General features: G+C 43.7%; 1 protein-coding gene across 1 annotated transcript in view; it reads right to left on the reverse strand.

Annotated features, from left to right (window-relative positions):
- Positions 1 to 377: 377 nt before the first annotated feature.
- LOC143286927 (uncharacterized) overlaps positions 378 to 17,068 on the reverse strand; it is a 242,966-nt gene continuing 226,275 nt past the window's right edge. The window contains exons 161-181 of the mRNA XM_076594924.1: positions 16,262 to 16,403; positions 15,493 to 15,804; positions 13,749 to 14,054; positions 12,623 to 12,922; positions 11,853 to 12,158; positions 11,158 to 11,454; positions 10,421 to 10,723; positions 9,353 to 9,658; positions 8,661 to 8,963; positions 7,868 to 8,167; positions 7,220 to 7,525; positions 6,226 to 6,531; positions 5,676 to 5,981; positions 5,195 to 5,497; positions 4,068 to 4,373; positions 3,483 to 3,630; positions 3,190 to 3,347; positions 2,555 to 2,860; positions 1,687 to 1,989; positions 1,110 to 1,413; positions 378 to 615 (exon numbers count right to left, since the gene is read on the reverse strand). Of these exons, the coding sequence (XP_076451039.1) occupies positions 1,286 to 1,413; positions 1,687 to 1,989; positions 2,555 to 2,860; positions 3,190 to 3,347; positions 3,483 to 3,630; positions 4,068 to 4,373; positions 5,195 to 5,497; positions 5,676 to 5,981; positions 6,226 to 6,531; positions 7,220 to 7,525; positions 7,868 to 8,167; positions 8,661 to 8,963; positions 9,353 to 9,658; positions 10,421 to 10,723; positions 11,158 to 11,454; positions 11,853 to 12,158; positions 12,623 to 12,922; positions 13,749 to 14,054; positions 15,493 to 15,804; positions 16,262 to 16,403 (5,445 nt within the window). The 3' untranslated portion in view covers positions 378 to 615; positions 1,110 to 1,285. The remainder of the gene's footprint in view (positions 616 to 1,109; positions 1,414 to 1,686; positions 1,990 to 2,554; positions 2,861 to 3,189; positions 3,348 to 3,482; positions 3,631 to 4,067; positions 4,374 to 5,194; positions 5,498 to 5,675; positions 5,982 to 6,225; positions 6,532 to 7,219; positions 7,526 to 7,867; positions 8,168 to 8,660; positions 8,964 to 9,352; positions 9,659 to 10,420; positions 10,724 to 11,157; positions 11,455 to 11,852; positions 12,159 to 12,622; positions 12,923 to 13,748; positions 14,055 to 15,492; positions 15,805 to 16,261; positions 16,404 to 17,068) is intronic.

Here is a 17,068-nt window from a genome sequence, read left to right on the forward strand (position 1 = left end):
AAATACACTTGCACATTCACATTCACACACACATGCACACACACATATATACACATCCACCCATATGCACACAAAATAAACACGTATGGTCCAACCCGGGTGTGGCCGTGTATGGGGGAATCTGAATGAGCGGCGTGGGAGTAATGCCACTGAAATGGTGCAGATGATGAGGCAGCAAAAAAAAAAAAAAAATTAATTAAAAAAAATAAAATAAACATGTACAATACACACCAACACACACAAGCACAAACACACATGTAGCAGTGTCTTTGTCACAAAGACACAACCACCACCCTCTGACCGACTCACTGTAAGGACTCTTAGGCTTGAAGGGTACGTCATTCTCCAGAGCAGGACTGACGCCCACAGCATTTTCAGCCATCACACGGAAGAAGTAGCCCACATTCTCCAGCAGGCTTTCCACTGTTGCTGCAGTATTGTCAGCAGGAACCTTGCCCACACGCACCCATCGGGGTCGTCGAGCGTCAGACTTCTCCACAATGTATGCTGTAAGTGGAGAGCCACCATTGGACTCGGGAGGTTCCCATGACAATGTAACGCTGTCTTCAGTGGCTGCAGTACACTCCAGAGGTCCAACTGGGGTTGTAGGTTTGTCTGAAATATGTCAACAGTAATACATCAATTGCCATTTCACTGACTGCCCAGTTTCAGCTCACATGCAAAACCACTACCAAACCGTAAAGAAAAAATCAGCATGCATACATAATATTATCCATACAAAACAGAAGATATAATGAAGACAAAAGATGCGCTCTTGTTTCACATCAATGACACTTGCTATTCCTATACAAGACAAGTGCCTAATTTATGTTCATATAGCAGTATAATGATGCAATGGGGTTCACACAATCTGTCACGCAAAATCCAGCGTCTACATAGCAATCAATACATGCCTGACCCTCATGCAAAAAAAAAAAAAAAAATAAAAAATAAAAAAGATCCTTGATATAATAATTTATTCTCAACTCATTCACAAAAGTTTTTCAGGTTCTTAACAAAACTGTGAAGTTACTCAGTCTCCACGCAAAATTTTCAAGAGAGATGAACGCCAGAGCTGTACACACAGAGAGAGAAGTGCTGAGTCTGACCTTTCCTCTTGGCAGGTACCACAGGTGCCTCCAGTGTGGCCGGCTCCCCAACGCCTGCAGAGTTCTTGGCCCTCACTTGGAAGAAGTACTCATAGCCCTCGATCAGGCCGTCAACATTGAAGACATGGGTAGCGAATCCTGTGTCAGCCACTCGCGACCAGGTGGCCGCCTTGCCGTCACGCTTCTCCACAATGTAGGACAGGACAGGAGCGCCACCTTCCTTGGCCGGTTTCTTCCAGGACAGAGTGACAGGACTCCTTGTCGATGTCTGTGACCTGCAGGTCTTGTGGTGGACCAGGTGGTTCTGGTTGGGGAGAGCAATGACACATGTTTTATACATGCAGCAAAATGAGAGTGAAACATGAAGTCAACAAAAGAAATGAAGCATAGAGTTACATAAATATGACATAATATATGAAGAAACCATTTATGAAGTGAATTATAAAGTCAGGTACACATGCAAAAATGAAGTGAAAAACAGAGTTAAGTATGTACAGGTGAATATGGTATCCTTCAGCAACCAAATCCAATTGCCACACTAAGATGTTACATCAAACACTGTAATTTGATCACTCACCGATTGGTCGTTCAGGGGTGATTGGTTTCAGTATCGTGGCTGGCTCACTGAGGCCCTCTGGATTCTCCGCCATCACACGGAAGGTGTAAGGTCGACCCTCCAGCAGGTTACGGGCCTTGATAGTGGTGACATCTGGACCAGTCTGTCCCACACGTGACCACTGTTGTCGTCCAACGTCGCGACGTTCCACCACATAGCCGGTGATGTCAAGGCCACCATTGCTGTCGGGAGGTGACCACTGGAGCATGACTGAGTCTTCCTGGATGTCTGTGACTTCCACGTCCTTGGGACTGCTGGGCACATCTGGAGATATTGTAAGTGTGTGAGTGTGAGAGCAGAATAATCAGGCATTTAACATACATGCACAGAGCTACAGTATGGGACATCTGTAGAAATTTAATACATGTTCTTTTGAGTGTGCATGGGCATGTGTGTGTGTGTGTGTGTGTGTGTGTGTGTGTGTGTGTGTGTGTGTGTGTGTGCATGTGTGCGTGTGTGTGCAGAATTGGGAAAAGTACCTTTGCGCATCACTAAAAACAGCAGTTTTGTATTCTACAAAAAGACAGTGGATAGGACTGAAAAAGACAAATTCTGTGTTCTACGACTGTGTGGATCCAAAGAATAGGACTAATAAAATGATGTGTACAGTGACTAAAAGAATCACTTTTCAAAAAGCATGATCTGGGACTGAATTTAGGCAATTAAAGAACCTATTCAGTTTATGTCCTGTGACAAGCATAACACTTCAGTGAAGACTTGTGTTTGATCAATACACATTATGCAACCAGGCTAACCAATTAAGTTTTATATGTTTCAATGTGTTTGTATTAACCATGAGAAGATGTGAGATGTGACGACCAGGACTCACTGAAAGCACTCTTGGCTTTGATGGGAGTCTTGAGGTCCAGAGGCTGACCCACGCCTGCCTTGTTCTCGGCATACACACGGAAGTTGTAGTCATGGCCCTTGACCAATCCTGGCAAGGTGTGGTAGGTGGCGTCAGCGGGCACACGTGCAGCACGCATCCACCCGCCTCTCTGCACATCCAGCTTGTCCACGATGTACCCTGTGATGGGAGAGCCTCCGTCATCCAGCGGTGGTTGCCATGACAATGTGATGGCGTCCCTGCCTTCGTTCTTTGCAACAAGGGGTCCTCTCGGTGCACCAGGAGTCTCTGCAAGATAAATTGATAAATGATCAGTAAACCTCAACGCTGCTTCTGAATGACAAATAAACATTTCTTAAGACCACTGCCTCCACTTAACTCGCCAACCACACCAGATTCCAGATTTGGTTGACTCTTATCATCTATTCAGAAACAAACTGATGATATGGTGGACTATTCTTTGCATTGTTCCATTCAATCAATTTAAATATTCAATCCACTTACTAACACATTAACAATAAATGTTTTATCCTGTGATAAGGCTTTCTGTTCTCTTATCCATGAATCACTGAATGGTGCAGTTTTCAGACCATTAGAAAGAACACACATTCACTTACCAATGGGTCTGGAAGGAGTGACACTCTTGTCCAGTTCCACAGGCTTGCTACGACCGATGGCATTTTGTGCACTGATGCGGAACAAGTACTCCTCGCCCTCCGTCAGGTTCTTGATGGTGTGGCGTGACGCTTCAGGGTTGACCTCGGCCACCGTTGACCTGAACACCATCCACACAGGGTGTTGGGAAGGTCTGACTCTCACAGCTCAGTCCACACATCATCCCATCATGTCCTCATAGTTACACACACACACACACACACACACACACACAGAGTAAAGCTCAGACACTGACCAGTCTTTGGACTTGCTGTCCATGGCCTCTATGATGAATGCTGTGAGTGGAGAGCCTCCATCATCCAGGGGAGGCAACCAGTCCAGAGTGACGCTGTCCTGACCAACTTTGCTGGCTCGCAGTTTGCCGGAGACAGGACCAGGTTTCTCTGAAACACACAATGCTTCCACATGATTTGGATCTCCCTGACAAGGACAAGAACACCAACTTCTATACCAATGTTACAAACAAGGGGAGCAATTGAGAGCACTGAATGAAATTAACCACTTATTAACTGCTCTTCCTGCTGACTGAACTCCTCCTGGTTTCCCATGCTGAAGGCATCCAACACAGAAAAGAAAATAACAACTACATAAAGGACTAAAGCACCAGACCATCAAGGAATCTTTTCATTTGACAAACTTCGAAGAATATAACCCAAAGTCAAAAAGTAAAAATAACACTTCCAACAGAAGAACAAAGGAACAAAATCCAGTGTCGGACAACTTAAAGACATAACTTTTGAATGGACAACTGCACTTGGAAAATAAATGTGATTCCAACATATCATTTACCCAAACACTATTTCCACACCCCCAGACCAACCTGCTGCTCTCCTGCAGGTCACTGGGGCATCTGACTCCAGTGGAGGACTGGTACCCTCATCGTTTTCAGCAGAGACACGGAACACGTAGTGGCCACCCTCCATCAGGCGATCCACAGTGCAGGAGGTGGCACTGCCGCGCACACTGTCGGCCTTCACCCATGCCTGGCGCTTCGTTTCACGACGCTCCACCACATAGCGCTTGATGGGCAGGCCACCGTCATCCTCTGGGGGCTTCCACTGCAGGGTGGCTGACTGGCTGTCCACGCTCGTCACCTCCAAGGGGCCCACAGGCGCTGATGGCGCTTCTGTACACAGATTGGTGAGCTTCTGTGATTACCAACATCCAGTGGGTGGGGAAGGAGTCAATAACAGCATTGACAGTACAATATCTGAATCATATGTAATACGAGGGGTCAATAATGGCATTGACAGTACAATATCTGAATCATATGTAATACGAGGGGTCAATAATGGCATTGACAGTACAATATCTGAATCATGTGTAAGACAAGGGGTCAATAATGGCATTGATGGTACAATACCTGAATCATGTGTAAGACAAGGGGTCAATAACGGCATTGATGGTACAATACCTGAATCATGTGTAAGACAAGGGGTCAATAATGGCACTGATGGTACAATATCTGAATCATGTGTAAGACAAGGGGTCAATAATGGCATTGACGGTACAATACCTGAATCATATGTAAGACAAGGGGTCAATAATGGCATTGATGGTACAATATCTGAATCAAATGTAAGACAATGTGCTGACCTGTGACTAATGTTGGTGTTGTTGACAGATCTCTGTGGACTGTCACTTATTTTTGGATATCAGTGTGCTGATCATGGTTATGAATGCAATGTCAACTAACCACTGGAGGCAGTGATGACAATAGAAAAATATGCTGACATCAAAAATATGTCAAATGAACTGACATTACTATTACAGAAAAGAAATTTAAAGTTGATCCAATAGCATAAAAAAGAGGAAAGTCTAAAGACTAAATTAAAGTGTTGAAACAAAAAACAAAATAGGAATGTGAAATCTAAAAGCAAAACTTGAGTGACCAGACAAAAACAGGAATAAGACCCAACAGAAACAAGAAATCAGTATCTCACTCACTGTATGGACTCTTGGGAATAACAGCTTCGTCCAGTTCAGCTGGTTCTGACAATCCGGCCATGTTCTCTGCCATGACACGGATGTTGTAAGAGGTACCCTCCTGTAAGTACATGACCTCTGCTGAGGTCACTCCACCACGCACACGGTCCCCGTGAGCCCATGAGGTCTTCCAGCACTCACGCTTCTCAATGATGTAGTTGGTGATGGGGGCACCACCATCGCTCTCACTGGGTTTCCAGCCAATCATCACAGAGTCACGGCGAAGTTCTGTCACCTGCAGGTCTTCAGGAGGAGAGGGCGGTTCTGGGCAAACAGAGGGGTAGACTTTTGACTGAAATACTGTATCAAAATTAGTGCTGTACAAAACCATAAATCACTTTAATGTTTCTTCAAATTTGCTCTATTTTCCTCTCTCTCTCTTTCTCTCTTTTTCCCCCTCCCTCTTCTCCTCCCTCTTGTACAAGACATAAATGCTACTTACTGACAGGCTTTTTGGGTGCAGCTGACTTCTCTGTTTCACATGGCTCACTCAAGCCATTCTCGTTCAGGGCGCGCACAGCAAACTTGTAGTTTTTGCCAGGCTCCAGTCCGCTGACCGTCAGTCTGTTGTCATAGCCGTCTGCCTTGCCCACATCTTGCCAGCTGGCATCAGGCTCGTCTTCTTTGGCCTGTACATGGTAGGCTGTGATGCGAGCTCCTCCATCATTGGTGGGCGATCTCCACTCCAGTGTCACGCCATCTTCCAAGGTCTTGGTGACAGTCAGTTTGGATGGGGGTCGGGACACCTCTGAAATATCACAGACAGAATGGTGTGAAGATAAAAAATTGGCTGTGAGCTCTATTTGTCTCTAAAACACACACACACACACACACACACACACACACACCTTTTTCCTAACACTGTCTGAAAGTGTTGTTTGCTCTGTACTCAAAGAAGTCTGAAATTTTTGCACTTCTGGATTGGTTAACTGATTGACTGAATGAAAGACTTATCAATCTGATTTGTGAATGGTGGGGGTAGTGATTCTGACCTGTTTTCTTGCGAGGGATGACGGTCTCTTGTCCATCAAGTGGCTGACTCTCGCCCTCAGCATTGATGGCACGGATACGGAAGGAATACTCATTGCCAACAACCAGGTTCCTGGCGGTGTACTTGGTTGTCAGATCATCCACCACACCTGCACGTCCCCACGTGGTTCTGCGAGACTCACGAATCTCGATGGAATACTGCAGGATGGGAGTGCCTCCATCGTACTCCGATGGTCCCCACTCCAGGTCTGCTGAATCTTCTGTCACTCTCAGGATTTTCAGTGGTGCTTGGGGCGGTGAGGGGACATCTGTAGGCATAGTGCAACACATCTCTGTGACAGGACCACACAGTCATTGTTGGACACTATAGACTGGGTGCAACACCTGTGTCTCTGTCTGCTCTTGATGACTGGGCTTTGTCTTTCAGAACACAGTCATCATTAACATCCTCTTCTTCAGAGTATCAGTTATTGTATGTCCTCTTTGTGCTGCTGTATCTTAGCACAACAGACAGAAATGTTAACTTTGTTCTCTGTTTTGATAATTTCAATGCTTATCTGTAAAAAAAAACAACACCTGACTATACCCTTACATAAGACATAGCGGATACTAGCAAGCAGTTTTGATAAACAGCAGACAAAGCTGATTCAGGCAGTATTTCCAACTACATGATACAACACAACAGACTGTATCATAAATAAAAAAAAATAAGAACATACATATATATATATATATATAGAGAGAGAGAGAGAGAGAGAGAGATAGATATATATATATATATATATATATAGAGAGAGAGAGAGAGAGAGAGAGACAGACAGACAGACAGACAGACAGAGAGATATATAGATAGATATAGATAGATACAGAATATATATATATATATATATATATATATATATATATATATATATATATACAAGCAACTGTTTCAGTCTATACCCTAGCAACAGAACCAGCAGTGTCAAGACAAAATTGCTGACAGAAGTAACTCACCAAACGGACTCTTGACAACCACAGGGCGTGGCATCTCCAGGAACTCACTGGTGCCTTTCTTGTTGACAGCTGCCACACGGAAGTAAAACTCGTCTCCTGTCACCAGACCCTTCACCGTCTTTGTGGTGGAGTCGTCAGTGGTCTTGTCGGCTCGGTTCCATGTCATGCGCATGGCTTCCCGTTTCTCAATGATGTAAGCAGTGATGGGAGAGCCGCCATCGTCTTTGGGTGGATTCCACTCCAGAGTGACAGAGTCTCGGGTGGTGGCCACAGCTTCCAGGGGACCCATCGGTTTACCAGGTGGTCCTGGACAACACAAACACACTTACTGTTGAGCAACAATTTATTACAAAAGTTTCTGTTTTCAGTTTTAAGGAGGTGTCAAAGTGTGTTGACTGATTGAAATATGCTACACATCTGCTGTATTAAAAACAAACAAAAAAAGACAACTAAATTATATACAAGATTAATAATAATGACATAAAATTATAACATAAACACAGCATTAAGGATCACACAAATACAGATGCTTCATGTTTATGAAAACTGATGTATTAGTTTTATGAAGGCAGTTTCATTTCAATGAATACAGTGTGTTCAGGTGTGCAGAACATTGCACCAAGTGCTGAAAACTACTGTTGCACTTACCGACAGCTCTCTGTGGCACAACCCCGTCTGACTTCAGAGGCTTGCTGGTCCCAGCCTTGTTGATGGCGTATATGCAGAAATAGTGTTTGACATCTGTCGTCAGGTCCTTGGCCTTGACCTTGGTGACATCTCCCTCCACCAGTGTCACCTCTGTCCATGTGTCCTGCGTCTGCGACACCTCTATGCGGTAGTTGGTGATTGGGGCACCGCCATCATCGCGAGGCGGACGCCACTCCAGGACGACGCTAGTGGCTTCGATGTTGCTGAAGTAGACTGGTCCAGTTGGTGGTTCTGGAGCCGCTGTGAACAGCCACAGGTTTTTGTTATCACATGGGGACTGGCACATTGGTCACTTGTTTTGTGGTTGTTCAACTGGCTGTCCATTTGTTTGTTTCAAGTTTGTTTATTTATAACGCTTAGGGTGTCTGTTTATTCATGTTTGGGGTGTGTGTTTCTCCATCTAGTTTGTGCAAGTTAAATTATTTGCTTGTGGTATAATTCTGTTAACCATAATGACCCACCATTCTCAAGACATGGAGGGTGGGAAGACAAAGGGTTATAACTGTGTACTCAATGTCTGATGAGACTGAAATATTATGACAAAAGGTCCCTCCCTATGTGTGCATTCATCAGGAACCTAGCTGAATAGATATCAGGACACTGAAGTGAAGCATCACAGTCAGTCTGACATTATCATGGCAAAGATGCACAGGCATACATGTGCTTGTGAGTGAGAAGTGATGGTGTGGGAGAGGGGTGGGAGAGGGGTGGAGGTCTCTATGTAAACACTCACTAGGCTCTCTGGTCGGTCTGACGGTCTCCTTCATCTCAGTGGCAGGACTCGAGCCCTCCTCATTTTCTGCTGTCACGCGGAAGCAGTATTCCTGCCCTGTAACCAGGTTGTCCACATCGATCGTGGTGACCGTGCCCTTGGTGGTGCCGGCCTTGACCCATGACCCCCAGCGCTTGTCACGGCGCTCCACAGTGTAGGACTTGATGGGCAGACCTCCATCGCTTGCTGGTGGCTGCCACTTGAGTGATGCAGAGGTTTCTGACACGTCTGCTGCCACCAAGGATTCTGGGGCTGATGGCTTCTCTGTACACACACACAAATGCACACACATTTGTCACACAGGAGAGACATTTGATGTGAATAACACCCTCCACACTCAGTACCTAAAAAAAGGGAAAATTCTTGTTTTATTTTCAAGCATTACCATCAAATTCCATTAATCACCATTAATACTTTCTAAAAATCATGCTCAGGAAAAAAAAAAGAAAAAAAGAAAGCAATAAAACTGTAATTTCTGATAATCTATTCATTGAGGTGAATTTTACACAACAATCCAATCTTCAGTAAATAAAGGAATACAGAAGCTTAAAGTCTGTATTTATGATGGTTCTGTTTACAGCAGTTTATGCTGAGAATTCATTAAATTCATTAAAATAACAATGATGATGATGATAATGCCATTGATCACTCACTGTATGGACTCTTGGGTGTGATGGTGTGTTCACATTCCAGAGGTTTGGACTGGCCTGCCACATTTTCAGCCTTGACCCGGACGCAAATGTCCTGACCCTCCTGCAGTTTCTGAAGGTCGCAGGTCAGACGGTCACTGGGGACACGCTCCACTGGGGTCCAGCTGGTCTTCCATGACTCACGCTTCTCCACAGCGTAGTGTGTGACAGGGGATCCCCCGTCAGACTCTGGGGCTTTCCAGGCCACCTTGGCACTGTGCTTGGTGACGTCTGAGACCACAATGGGGCCCACAGGGGGAGATGGAGCGACTGAAAGAAAAAGACATAATGTAAAGGTATACTTCATGAAGAAAAAGATACACATTATTGTGAAGGTATACTTCGTTATCTCTATACTGACTGGTATCGGGCTGTAAACCAGTTATTTGACAATGTGGACATCATGATACATTCAATTATATTCCTATTTTTTGTCTGTACATCTACACTATTGGTAGTTTACTTTAATTCATGCCACCAGATATATAATACTATGATTCATGCCAGGTATTTAATACTGTGTAGGAATATTTGTCATCTCTATATATTTTCATGAGTGCATTATATTAAAAGTAAGTTGCCGATACCCAGAGCCATCAGAATACTTCTTCTGTTGAAATAATAAATGACAACACAGAATACATAGCTCCTTGTGGACTGGCAGCACTAAGACTGCAGCAGATGAACCTGGGTGTGGATGTGTATGGGAGAATCATCAGGAGCAGTGGGGAAGGGACATTGAACTGGCATCGTTAAAGGTATGATAACAAAGATAAGATAAAAAAAGAAGAAAAAAAGGAAAACACCCACAGAGCTATAAAATATCTCTTTAGTCTGTATGTTGCTATGTGCCACACTGTCACCAAAGTTGTTGAGCAACATCTGTGTGGACAATGTCCTCTACATACACACCTGTCACAGGGAATCACTCACAGAGGTGAGATCTATACATTGTCTAATAGCTATGCTGTTAAAGTCTGTGTGGACTATGCCCTGTGCATGCATGCACACCTATCCCAGGAAATCACTCACAGATGGGTTTCTCCAGTCGGATAGGCTTGGCTGTCAGCTGCCTGGCACTGGTTCCCACATCATTCTCTGCAGACACAGCAAACACGTAGTCCTTCTCACACTCCAAGTCTGACACACCATGCTGGGTCCTGTAGCTGTCTACCGTGGCCACTTTCTCCCATGTGTCTGAGCCCTGAAGGGACTTCTCCAGCACATAGCGCCGAACCCTGGATCCTCCATCGTTTGCAGGAGGACTCCATTCTAGTGTCAGTCCATCCTTGGTGACATTCTTCACCAGCAGGGAGGCAGGGGTGTCAGGCACACCTAAACACAATGGAATATTTGTAGGATGTGTAGTGGTAGCGATATAGTCTAAAATTCTTCATCATGCTACCGGCGTCACGATCAAAATGATATGCATATGTGCATATGGTTTACCCAGATTCTCAAAAAATGTGAAATGCTTAATTGGTTACAAAGAATCATTACCCCAGCTGGCAAGGTAACCACACGGAAATCCCTTACACTGTCCAAATTAATACACCTTTGGATTATGCTTCCTGATCATTCAGATTTTTTTTTAAGATGATAGATATAGTAAGAATTGCAATCAATCAAATTATGATAAATAAATTGTGAACAAAGCACTCAAATTTTAGAGTTACACATGACAGACAGAACACTTAAAAAAGCGAGAGAAAAAAACAAAGTCACTCAGGATCTCAATGAAAAGGGAAAACCAAAGAACCGTTACTCACTGAGGATTCTCTGTGGACAGATGGGTTCCTTGGACACCAGGGGCTGACTTTGACCTTCAGCATTGACAGCAAAGATCTGCAACATGTACTGGTTGTCAGGAGCTAACCCTGTCAAGGTCACGCTCAGGTCAGAGGTCTGTTCCACGGTGGTGAAGGTGGAGCGAGGAATGACACGGGTCTGCACGATGTAGGAGGTGATAGGAGTGCCGCCATCACTGTCAGGGGGGCTCCAGGAAACTTGGGCAGACTTGTCAGTGACGTCTGTGACACGCAGACTCACAGGGGCTGATGGCACGTCTGCACCAACAGAACAGGACCATCTGGGTAATCACTCTCATGTTTTGTGCTCATCATGCTTTTAAAAACATTCTTTAAAAATAAAACTCTTTTGTTCCATTTATATCAAATCAATCAAAGCAGTAACATAAGGGTTCTCTTTCTCTACATCAATCATTTATCAAAACATTCAAGTTGTCAGTCATGTGATTATTCTTGTAAATGATCCAGGACATATATAATGACCTGTATTCAATTCTGGGGGTGGAAAAGAGGGAAGAAAAATTAGGAATTTGGATTTTGAATTTTTAATACTGCAAACAGTTTGATGCAGTATAAGTTGTGAGACAGCTTTGTATCCACTACAAGAAATCAGATGTATCAACACAAAGTGATCCAATGAATCTGCATGGACTTACCAAACGGACTCTTGATCTTGACCGGTTTGTCCATCTCCAGTGGAGGACTGGGTCCTGCCTTGTTCTCTGCCGTCACACGGAAGAAGTAGTCAGAGCCTGTGGTCAGGTTCTGACAGCAGAGAGAGGTTTTCTCAGGGCTGATCTTGTCCACTCGGCTCCATGTTGTCCGGGGGAACTCACGTTTTTCAATGACGTAAGATGTCAAAGGTAGGCCGCCATCATCTTCTGGTGGTTGCCATTCAATGGTGGCTGATGTCTTGGTCGTTGTGAGCACCTTGATGGGACCCTGAGGTCGAGATGGAGGCTCTGCACACACACACACACACACACACACACACACACACACACACACACACACACATACAAAACAAACAAACAAACAAACAAACACACACACACACACACACACACACACACACACACACACGCCAGGGGTCAGTGTCTGGGATGCTGACTTCACATCAGAAGTGTTCAGACTTTCTGATCCCCTGATCCTAGTGGGATTTCTGCCCAAAGCCACATTCATTGCAGTACTACCAGAGCATCAATATCCCCCACACAAGGAGCTTCAATGGTCCAGAATCTGAAAGTGAATCTTATAAATGCATCACATTATTATACAAAAAAACAGAAAGAAACCTGTCTCTGCTAAACAAATGCACGTTGATTTACAAACATATGGAGAATACATCACCATCAAACTTCTGATCATGTTATTGCAAGCTAAATAAGACCTTAGACAGAAAAATAACAGTAGGAAATGCAGCTACCTGGCTGTCTCTTGGGTACCACAGTGTCGGAATCCAGCGGTTTGCTGTCACCCTTTTTGTTGACAGCACACACCCTGAACACGTAGGTAGTGTCGGTCTTCAAGTCCTTCACCTTCATCTTGGTCTTCTTGCCCTCCACCTGTCCCAGCTGTTGGAACTCTCCTCCGTCCTCAGACATGTAGACTGTGTAGTCTGTGATGGGCGTGCCACCATCGTCTTTGGGTGGAAGCCAGTCCAGAGTGAGGGAGGTGGCCTGGATGTCGCTGAAGCGGACAGGGCCAACAGGCACTGAGGGGGGTTCTGGGGGACAGGAGACAGACACATGGTCACTACACAGCAATCCATATCACTCTCATCTTCCGCAAGGTGTGGATATCCTGTCAAAATTAAATGTAAAAAGGATGCTCTGGTGTGTTAGGACAGATAAAATATGAATACTTTACACTGAGCCAATGGTAGATAAAAAGTTGTTTTTGAGATTACATGCATTCCAACATTCTGCTACAACACAGTGATGTGTGAGATATGATGTAAAAAATAAAGAAACAAACACATCCACTGCATTCTGAACACTTTTTGTTGCCATCCCATGCTTTTCAACTGATAAATTCAATCCATGCCATGTCAAATTAAGCAACATATGACTCAGTTTAGATTATGACTTTGCTATGCTTAACTGTGCAGCAACATTCAGTGCAACAGACAAAAAGAAAAAATATGATAGGAATGTCTGTTAGTTTAAATGGCTTTAACTTAAAAAATAATCTGTGTTAAAAACAATCAGCTGAATTTAAAGAATGCATTGCATGACTTCAACGACAGTTAATGGTGCTTAGATGAAAATAGATTATGAATAAAAAAACGATTTTGTGCAACAAATGAGTATAAAGAAACATTATTGTTATAATGACATATTAGCATTATAAGACAGGCCTAAGTGACACAAAATGCATGAGCTCAACAACAGTTAATGGTGCTTTAATAAAAATGAAATAAATATTGTATGCGCAACAAACAAGTGTAAAGAAAGATTATCGTTAAAACGACACATTAGCAATTTTAAGACAGGCCTTTATTCTATATAAGTGACTCAAAAGAATCATGGTGACATCGCCATGGCAACAACCTGGAGGTCGGCGGAGCAACACAGACTGCGTGCTCTCCAGGGGAGCGCTCAGGCCCTCCTGGTTCTCGGCAAACACCCGGAACACATACTCGTTGCCCTCCACCAAGTTCTGCACGCAGTAGGACGTGATGCCTGGCTTGGTCTGGTCCACCTTGATCCAGGTGTAATACTTCTTGTCTCTCCGCTCCAGGTGGTAGGCCAGGAGGGGCAGACCCCCGGAGTCCTTGGGCGCTTTCCACTGAACCACCACAGAGGTGGCCAGCACCTCCGTGTACTCAATGGGCCCCTCAGGGGCTGAGGGCACCTCTGCAGTGAAGGTTAGCACAAGACTGATGATACAACATGCTCAAGCAGCAAGGTTAGACGTCATTGCTGAGAAAGACAATCTTTTGCTGTGAGTACAGAACTTTCTGGTTTGACAGATGGGGTTTGAGTATGTGTGTGTGTGTGTGTGTGTGTGTGTGTGTGTGTGTGCATGCGCGTGCGTGTGTATGTGTGTGCGTGAGTATACGCACATTAGTGCTCGCATGCCCAATGAAAATATATGTACCTGTATAATACACATTGGCTGTAAAATGTGTGTATTGTGTAAAAAGCACAAGCTTAACTGAAGCCAGTGGAAGCTTTTTTTCCATACCAACATAGCAATGTGCATGCTGACCATGACGCACACATGCTGACAGTTGCTTAGAAAAGCAAATAAATGCCAGTCATAAGTGTCATCATAAACAGCTCATATAATACACATGCAGTGCATATGATACAAAAAAGTGCATTTTGAAAAAAAAAAAAAAAAAAAAAGACAACAACCTGTGCTTAAAACATGTATTATGATGCTGTTATTGTTAGCAAACATTACACTGAAATAAAAAGAACTAAAATAAAATTGTGCATGAGATAAACCATGCAAATATGTCTGCCATGCTTTTCCCTTTCCTGTTTAGAACACAGATGTATATCCATGAATCACTACACCCATTTCTCAAACCCATTTATAATGCCAACATTCCACCATGAAAGCCTGGCTATTACACAGCCATTTTTCTCTCTGCACAGAAGATCCAGAAGCAGGAACATCAGCACTGGTCCTGGCTTTCTCTCATAATGATGACCTATATGTAGACTGCACATTCACCTGTCTGCCTGCCATGTTCCAACATCAATGATCACTTCATGGAAAAAACGTCTGCTTCAATCACCATCAACAACCCCATGTTTTTAACAATTCAGCACTACATATTGATATCTTTGTTGGATTGAGGAGCACTAGTGTCATAGAAAACAGAAGATGGAAGATAATTAAATATTGAGGTCTTTCAAATAAAGGAAGATAAATCAAATATCGAGGTATTTCGAATATACTCAACAATTTCTGCGATTCACATCAGGAATGAAAAAGAGCAACGTGGAAGCGCTGATACAAATAGAAGTGGTCAATTCTTTTATATCATTATTCTGCTTGATTTTTTTCTGTTTATGGCTTTTCCATGTCCCTTTCCTGACCACCCCTTTTCTTCTTTTATTTTATTTCATTTCATTTTAAAATGTTTTTATAACATTTCTTAATAACACAATGGATACTTAGAAGATAGGAAGAAAACTAGAATAGGGAAAAAAAAGACACGCACAACCCTTTTCTACCAACCTCAGCTGGGTGTACCATACTCATGTGTTTATAACTAACTATATCAGTTCACATAATTAACTGATTCACTCCAGCACCCACTATGGTCAAGGTACTCACTGAATGGTGAGCGAGGTTTGTACGCAGTCTCTGTCTCAAGCGCCCGTGAAGCACCCACAGCGTTCTCTGCGAAGACCCGGAAGTGGTAGTCCTGGCCTTCCTTCAGGTTGGGCACACAGCACGTCAGCTTCTCTCCTTCAGGCTGCACCTTGATGGGATTGGTCCATGATGTCTTCCAGCCTTCCCGACGCTCCAACACATAATGCAGGATGGGGGATCCACCGTCTGACTGGCTGGGGCCCCAGGACAGGGTGAGGCTGTCACGAGTGTGGTCCACCAGTTCCAGTGGCCCCTCAGGCTCTGATGGTTTTTCTGCAAGTGCAGCACAGACCAGATGCATTAACATCAGTACCTCTGGATTCTGAGGGCATTTCCTGAAGCGCAAACAAAATATCTGGGAAGTATGTCATGAGTACCCACAAGAGAAAGAATTATTTTCTTTGAAAAGTACAAACACTGCATTCAGTTTATGAATATTTGTCTCATTTCTCAAACCACAAACACATGCACAATCTCCAATGTGGAGCCAAAGAGCTGACATTTTCCCAATGTTATGTAATGTTCCTCTCCCTCATCTACAGGACTGCCATCACTGCATCAAATTTCACCACATACAGAAACCACACTTTATCTCACTCCATTTCTGTGTCTTTACACAACAAAAAAGAAGACTTTAAAATATTTAGCTTAGACTGTACATACATGCATATATGCTGCAATCTGTCACATAAACAAAACTAGTAATGTCCCAAATGTAAAACGAACTTACGAAGTGGTTTTGCTGCCTTGACCAAGGTATCTGTGCCTTTCACCTCACCAATGCCGACCTCATTCTCAGCAGCCACACCAAACAGGTATTCTGATCCCTCTGTCAGGTCACCCACCTTGCAGGTGGTTTCAAAGCCTTTCACCTGTCATCATAACAATGACAATGATGATAACAATAAAAACAACGACAAAACATTGAATGATAAACCATCAACCGGGTGTTTCTTCATGTCTTGACTAGTCTTTTAATCACCCCCATCATTTTCACCTGAACATTAATGTCATAACTTAACATCACAGGAAAAACCAATACCTTCTGCTAAAAAAAATGGTGTGTCTGTGATCTGTGCCAGTTAAAAAATGGGTCAGTTTGAGAATGTTTACTGTTCTACTGACTTTCCAGTAAAGAATGACAGCTTGGAAACATGCATAACAAAACAAATGACGAACATGTGTCTTCATCTCCCCACCTACAGGATCAATGTATGTTTGTCACAGCACTGAGCAGTTTGCCCCTTTCATTCATCATCTTCACCACAATTTCCAACAAAGACAGAAACAGGAGGAAAGGCAGACAGAGAGGCAAACAGCAATGAATCAACCACAGAGAAAGGAAAACACTTCTTTCTGGCCTCTAGTGGAGAAGGGCCTGGTTCTTGATACATTGACAAAGCATGGTATTATTTAGATGCCCATGCAGCAGCATCTAATGTGGCACAAATTGGTACATGTTTTCTACATGACGGCCAAAATCATTTTAGTCAATCTGATATTTGTGTATTAACTGAAAGAGAAAGCAGGGCTGTAC

This window comes from Babylonia areolata, chromosome 1 (genome assembly GCF_041734735.1).
Source record: "Babylonia areolata isolate BAREFJ2019XMU chromosome 1, ASM4173473v1, whole genome shotgun sequence".
NCBI lineage: Eukaryota > Metazoa > Mollusca > Gastropoda > Neogastropoda > Buccinidae > Babylonia > Babylonia areolata.